General features: G+C 39.2%; 1 protein-coding gene across 1 annotated transcript; it reads left to right on the forward strand.

Annotated features, from left to right (window-relative positions):
- The first annotated feature begins 1186 nt into the window (after positions 1 to 1186).
- On the forward strand, positions 1187 to 5919 carry LOC149115825 (uncharacterized). Its single transcript, XM_089285720.1, has 4 exons — positions 1187 to 1213; positions 1342 to 1540; positions 5103 to 5218; positions 5630 to 5919. The coding sequence occupies exons 1-4, from the start codon at positions 1187 to 1189 to the stop codon at positions 5852 to 5854; spliced, it is 567 nt and encodes a 188-aa protein (XP_089141846.1). The 3' UTR covers positions 5855 to 5919.
- The last annotated feature ends 1896 nt before the right edge of the window (positions 5920 to 7815 follow it).

Raw genomic sequence — 7815 nt, forward strand, 5'->3', positions numbered from 1 at the left:
GAGAAGCATTGATGATTGATGTAACAAAAGGGAGTATAATCGGCAGGCAGTCTTTAATGACTCGAGTTGGCACTTTATCAATCCCAGGAGCCTTATTAGAAGGCATTGCATTTATAATGTCCTCGACTTGTTTACATTCAACAGAATGAAATGTAAATTGCTCAGATGTCGGAAAAATTCTAGGAGTAAAGATGCTGTTATTCAAGTCGAAGTTGTTTTCTTCAGCCAAAGATTTTATTTTGGAATTGGTTGATTTTCCAACAGACGCAAAAAAATTATTGAAAGTACCGCCACGATCTTGTCCTCTTTGCTGTGAACTTTAGGGGAGACTGATCTTTTAGGGATGCAGAGCCGGATTGCCTTCCAAATACAATTTGTGTTCCGTGGGTTGTTTTGAATCTGATCTTTGATGAATTCACTCTCCGCTGCTCTGATTGACTTCCTGACTTGGTGTTTAAGGTTTTTATAGGTAGACCAGGCATGTGGATCATTAGTTCTACGAGCTGTTTTGCGCCAGACATTCCTAGATTTCATAAGTTCACGTATCTCCTCCGTTATGCAGGGATTTGGTTTTCCACGAACTTTAATTGATCTAATCGGAGCGTGATGATCGAGAATTTCATTGAACAACAGATCAAATGCGTGTAATTTGTCATCAACGTCGTCAAATACTTCCACAACAGACCAGGGTGCACCGGACATATCAAACTGAAAAGCGTCTGGATTGTAGTTTTTTAAACTCCTAGTTGTAATATATGTGGTCTTAGGTCGGGATACTTTCAGATGTAGGACGGCAAAGACCATGTCATGGTCACTAATAAAGCTGTCCATGACACCAGCCTTGACAACTTGTTTGGTTTGCGAAGCGAGAATAACATCTAAAAGAGACCGCGACGATTCCGTCACTCTAGTAGGAGCAGCAATTAATTGCGATAAGTTAAACGACTCGTAAAAACTGGTTAAAGATTTCGATTCTCTACAATCGGTGCTGAGAAGATTACAGTTTAAGTCCCCCATTATGTACACAGGCTTGTCCAGTGATAACGCATAAATCAAAGTTGTTGTTAAATCGTTCTCCCAACAAGTTAGCGGTGTATTCGGAGGTCTATAGACAGTGGAAATAATAATTGACTTTAAATTCCTGACCTGTATTTTCAACCAAAGCTGATGAAAACCGGTGGTTGAAATGTCAATGGTTTGTAGCTTAAGATGGGTAAGTGAAAAGGAATTCAATCCTTGGCAGTGTCTCGAAACAAGTGTCCTCTTATCTATACCATGTTCTAAAAACACCTCTTAAGTAACACATGCTTGACTGAAACATGTGCATCCGTTTATTTGTAGATTGTAACCGGGTATACTTTCTTGCTGGGGCCAGTGGAGACCAAGTCACAAAATGTTTACTTCAGCTCAGTTTTCATATATGAAAGAGAATGTGGTGGAGGAAATCTTTTAAAGATTCACACGGACACAGACAGAGGTAACATTTCTTCAGCTGTGAACGTATCAGTAACTGGAACAGCCACCACAGACAAAAACACTAGTAAGTTAATAAGAAGTATTAATAAAATAGTGTTGAATTCATTTTGGAGGAGTATACTACTAAAAGAATTCTTAGGAATAACCATCGCCCTTTTGACAGAGCTGCAGGGGACTGTAAGGACGACGCCAACGCCGAGGACGACGTCGATTAAAAAATGAATTTATATTTTACCCACGAATTTCACGATACTCTTAATTCATTTAGTTTGTTTCTCTATGTCTCGAAACTGAATATGGAACACAGCGTAACATTAATATTCGGCATATCAATTTTAACAATTATCCGTCGAACAGTCAAACCTGTATATAACGGTCACCCTTGGGAAATGGCCAGGTGACTGTTATATACAGGGTGACCGCTGTACACAGATTTCCTTTAAACTCCCCTGGAGGTCAATAAATAGCATTTTTATGTGCAAATAATCACTCAGTTTACGTTTTATTGACAATAACGAGTAACAGCAACGCAATAAACACGATAAAAAGGGCCCATAAAATATCCGTGGTGTACTTTTAGGGAGGTGCAGTAGAAGTCTACTGGAAGCTAATGAACAACGTTTTTAAGTGGAAAGTCACTCAATTTACATTTATTGACAGCAATTGTAAACAGAAACGCAATAAATACGACAAAAATGTCCATAAAATGTCCGTGGTGTACTTTAAGGGAGATGCAGTATACTTTGATCTAAGTTTCCTCGTAGGAAAAGCTTTTAGAGTAACAATATGGATTTCAAGAAGAAAAGAAATCGTTATAGTTTTCTCATATTTCGGAGCTCGAAGCTTGATTTCATGTACTTGACTTTACTCAGTGTGACAGCAACTTGAACCCTTCATGTCCATAGTTTTTCAGCCGAGACGATGCCAAGCGCTGTCTTAGTCCAATGTTGTGTTGTTACAGTTACAGTAACTATTGTTGAAAGCGTCGGCACTTTAATGTTACCTGCCGCAAGTACGTGTCGGACGTGGGCCATGACATGTATTAGTAGTTGTGTTTGGTACTAATATTTGTATTTTTGTGAGACCCCTGCCTTGGTGGCTGCTATTTAACGAGCTGATGAATAAAGCTTGTCATTATTTGTTAATCGTTTGTAAACCTAATTTCGTGTCCGTTATATACAGGTAAAAGATAATGAAATTGTGGATTCAGCAAGTCTAAAGGGTGCGTCCGTTATATACAGGTGACCACTTTATGTAGGTCAACTTAACAATAAATACAAGGGACGATTTTTGGGAAGTTGTTCAGTGATCGTTATACACAGAGTGACCGCTATATACAGGGCCGTTATATACAGGTTTGACTGTAGTTCACCGTTTCCACACAACGCAGAATTTGTTCATTTTACGTTGTTGTTTTGCAGAGGATGGCAAAGAAATGTACCCAGAGTTATAACGCACGTGTACAGCCATTGTATTGCTCATTAAACCTTTTGTACGTTTTGCGACGTTCCCCAGCCGTTGCCGTTGTGGTTTTCTTAAATCCCCTAATAAGTGGCCAAATTTTGCTTCGCGAACTTTAGAAACAAAACTGCCGGCAAGTATTCCCAAAGCATTGTCTAGTTGTGAGAATTTCTTGGAGTTATTTTGATAACTCTAGGGATAAATGTAAAGAATGTCAGTTGTCATTTTCTTGTTTAAATTCAGGCATGGTTAGTATAATTTTCATTACTAATCGGTTTTAGACCAATAATTGAATTATCAAATCATGTATGTTCTTCTTGTGGGAGTGGCGAATGGTCCCTCTTAAACCATGGGTCTCGCAAAATTTTCGCCCAATTTCATGAATCGCGCAATCTCGGTTATGAGCGTCTCGAAGTCTCGATTTTTTCACAAAGCTGTCACAAAGTTTCGACTTTTTTCCAGGGCCAAGTCGCGAAGTACCGATTTGTTCATCTTGGAACCTGCACGTCTCGAGCACTTGGAAGTCTCGTTCTTTAAAGTCTCGGTCTTGCAAAGAAAAATGCTAGTCTCGCATTTACCATCTACCGCTACTTCTTGCCTATAGTCTATACGCAATAATTTCCGTGTTAAAAAGTTGTCTAGGCATAGTAAAGCGTGCATTTAGCCTAGTAGATTAAGCCCTGGTCCAACGACACATAACAATCAATAATAGTTGATGATAGTCAGTGATAGTTAAAACTCCAGCTCACGTTTGACCATTAAATACCGTAAAATCCCACGTTAAAGCTCCCCGGTTGTAAGCACCACCGGATATAAGCCCTTCTATCTGCTATCAAAGATATTATTCCGGATATAAGCCCCCTCCCCGGATATAAGCCCGTCTAATGTGTAAGTGAGTACCTTTTACGTTTCTTTAAAAACATCAAAATTTTTAACCAAAAGTTATAGGCTAATAGGGTAATAGCTCTAAATGAAATAGTATGTTAGCTTTAATTCGTTTCTTAGATACCTTTTATCTCGTCGTTCGGAAACATTTTTTATTCCCCTTATATGCCCCCCGGATATAACCCCCCAATTTATAACCCCACCCAGAACCTCTTATGAAGTTATGTAAGGCCAGGGCTTTGAGGTGGGATTTTACGGTACCATGCTCTATCACTGACCAGTGGCGGATTTAGGGGAGGGGCCCGGGGTGCCCGGGCGCCCCTTATTTTGGGTAAAAAAAGAAGAAATGACTGAAGGAAGAAAAGCCGGTAGGGCAAGTAAAACAAAACCGCCCCCCTACCCCCCTTAGCTCTAGGTCTGGATCCGTCACTGCTGACTATCTCAGTATCATACAGGTCGATCTTGTCCAATTTCTTCATGATATTCGTTGATAGTCTTTCCGTTTGGCCTCTTGCATGGGCATGAGTTCAAACTAAGCGCAACAAAACAAAACTGCCGTCTTCCAATAAAAAGAAATATTAACACTTGTTAACGCAACGTAATTTTGCTGTTTATAATTTACGCCGAGGGAGCATGGTAGGTAGCGTTCGCTTGTTACAAACTATCGTCGACAAAGGCCAATTACTTCTGAGACAACCCTGCACGGAATCACGGTAGTTGCATTCATCACAACAAATAATATTATTATCTAGTCCAAGATGACTAACAAAACTTCCATGATTTCCTGCAAGTGCATCTCATAGAGGGAATAGACCGTTTTCGATATATCAAAATTCAGCTTGGCAGCGAGGGCTGAAGGACACAAACAAAGGAAATTGAATGAACATGTTTATTCATTTCTTTTGTCTGTGTCCTTTAGGCCTCACTATCAAGCTGAATTTTATTATATCGAAAGAGGCCTATTGGCGATTGCAAACGACTTCGCGCCGTTTGATCAAGTGTATAATCATGTGTATGATAGTTAAACTACAATTGTCTATCATGCTACGTTAGAATATCTGAATATTTCTGGCCCTGAAATAATACACGCCCCAGAATCTTATTTATCGGCTTAGAGGTATGTATTATATGATGAACATAGGGTAGTCAGGATCAGAAGTGTTTAATCGGACAATCCTCCATTTTTTAACAGATAAGTAAAATAGAATTATTTATGTGATTTTTAACTTACAAAACGGAACTTCCAATGATTGCTTATAAGAGTATTTTATATATTGAAGGTTTCACGGTTGTGGACGCCGCTATCACAAACAAGAAGTGCATTCAATTCATCGATAAACGCCGTACTACGTATGCATTGAAGGTCATCAACGGTACGAATCTTATGCGATTCGAGGTGGGTAAAAGCAACTTAAATTTAAACGTATTCGGGGCTTGTCATAGTTATCTACACTCGACAATAAAAGACTTGATAGAAACGGGAAGCCGTGCATGAAAACTCTTGCATCAGTAGGAAAAATAGGTTTCTGAATGTTCGACGAAAGTTCTTCGAAGTTTCGTTCGAAACGAAATTTCGTCAATTTGCGTCTAAAATCCCCGAAATTCCCGAATTTTGTCGAATTTGGTTTGCATTACTTTTGCACAATACTGTACTGGTCGTGAGATATGGCCGAAGTTCTGGTATGGAAGTCCATACTTCAATAAAACTGCACTGTTGAACGAGGATAAATTGTATTCAGTAATCCTTGAGGTAAACTTTAAGGGATGCTGTAAATTAACTTTTACTGTATTTTAATTATGTTCACAGCAATACGATGGATGTAAAAATTCAAATGGTAATGATTTCCTGTTTGAAGAAACCTATATCGGCTATGTCGACCGAAAGAGAGCATTCAAATATGTACATAAACGCAGTGGTGTCAGTGACAAGATGTGTCTTGGTGTTATTGGAGGCTGCGATAAAACATTGTATCTGTTAAGTCCAGATAGTACTAATGACAGGCGTTGTTTCTTTTGGAAAAGAAACGTATAGAAATAACGTCAAAATAAGATATGGATATTTCGTGTTTTGAATAAAATGGACGAAAAGAAATCAGCATTGGTGGCTGTTGAGGGGGAGGGGGGGGGAGGGGGGAAGGGCTTTAGTCCCCTACGCCCAATTTGGAGCAAAAAATACTTAAAATAATAATTTTACAAATATCTCCAGACCCCCTACAAGTTAGAGCCTCTGGCGCTCGGTTGTAAGCACCCCCTCCCCTCCCAATTCATAATAAGCTCTGCCATGCCCGGCAGAAGGTGCCGAGTGTTACTATCTTATTAGCGTGCATTTCAGCCATTTTGTTATAAATGAGAGCGAAAAGGAAATCTCAGGGTAGAAAACGGACAGTATCTCAATTAAGTTTGGATGTGATATCCTTGAATTTACAGCGGCTTTCCTGTATTCTGACTGGTCGTATTCTCTGTGGCATGCTATAAATGGTGATATCATGGAGGTCTGTTCCATCGAGAATTTGTATGAACGTAACAATTCGAAAATCAGAAATGCGCAGTGATCAGATTTTTATGTTAATTGTGCAAAGTAAAACTTGTTGCGTAATTTGTACGATGCCCAAGTCTTTTTAACAGAAACGTTTTATGAGTATGTTGAGGCCAAACGTTTTTGACAGATTCAGAACAGGCATATCCAAGCCTAAAATATTGGTAACAAACTTTCCTTTTCTCGATAGTGGCAACAATAAGAATACCTGCGTGTACAGAATAAAACAAACTTGATTGTTTCTACACCATTAGCCAAGTGTGCTTAAACTTCTGCTTTTGAGCGTACTTCCCGATCGGTTAACGTTTAAAGAAAAAGGGAAACATTAGTCAAATAAGTGCATTGGTTTGTCAGTAGAGTGACAAACCAATGCTGGGGGGTTTGTTACACCCACGCTCACCCGCAAGAACATTTCTTTTTCTTTACTCGATTATCTGTCAGTTTGGGCTTCATAGGAAGCAGATCGACTTCATTTTCCCATACGGTTGAGTTAACTGTTCCACACATAATAACCAATATGAAGACTGACTATAATAGTATGGCGCATGTGACTCTATTATTTGAGTAGATGCTCATAGAAGCCTTAATGTCGGGTGACATTAAGACTTTCGTTGACAAGCGCAGTAATGGCACAGGGTTCAAGCTGATTATCTAAAGTTCTCCTTCCTAATTTCCATATGGAATACCAAATGCCACCAAGAAACAAGCAGGTTGAATGAAAAATGTCTCAGTACAAAATTAAAATAGACAAAGTATTTTGGGGAAGAAGTACAGGATTACAAGGAGGGAACCCCCGGGGAAGTCACTCCCAGAGAAATTGATTGGGGGAGGTGTGCGGCCCGCTACCCAAAACCCTTACCCTATTTAAGACCAAAATCTGCAACCCAATACCCAATTAAAGAATAGATGACAAAGGCGTTACCCTATTTGAGAGTAAAACTGCCAAAATCCGAAACACTATTTCTGACCAAACGGCTACAAAACATACCCTTTTGGGCGGCATATACCTTTATAGTCGATATAAGGGAGTATCCCTCTCCGCCGAGGGGATGGAAGTGGAAAGTTTCCGTGGTGATGTACACACTGAATTCTTGCTTATATTGTAACTTGCCACGCAATGAACACGATAGTTTCCCACAGAGGTATTTATTTAAACAAAAGGAGCTGTTTCCCATTTTACCTTCCAAAGGGCTCCCCAGGTTAAAACAAAATCACTTTCAAATTACCAGAAACAAGAAGAACCTTGGAAGTACAACTCAAGTTTATTTCAATGGTGAAACATTCAGGGACTGACTGTACAGACTGCACAAGAAAATGGAAAAGTTTATTATTTTAATGAACATTTAACCTCTATGACTGCACATTGCATTTAAAAATTGCATGTAAGAAACCATTTTTTTTAAAGAACCTGTCAGGCCAAGATTTTCATTAAAAACCTTTTTGAAACCTCTATGGTC

Source organism: Orbicella faveolata, unplaced genomic scaffold, assembly GCF_042242905.1.
Source record: "Orbicella faveolata isolate gen_17 unplaced genomic scaffold, um_ofav_v1 contig_13, whole genome shotgun sequence".
NCBI classification, from domain to species: domain Eukaryota; kingdom Metazoa; phylum Cnidaria; class Anthozoa; order Scleractinia; family Merulinidae; genus Orbicella; species Orbicella faveolata.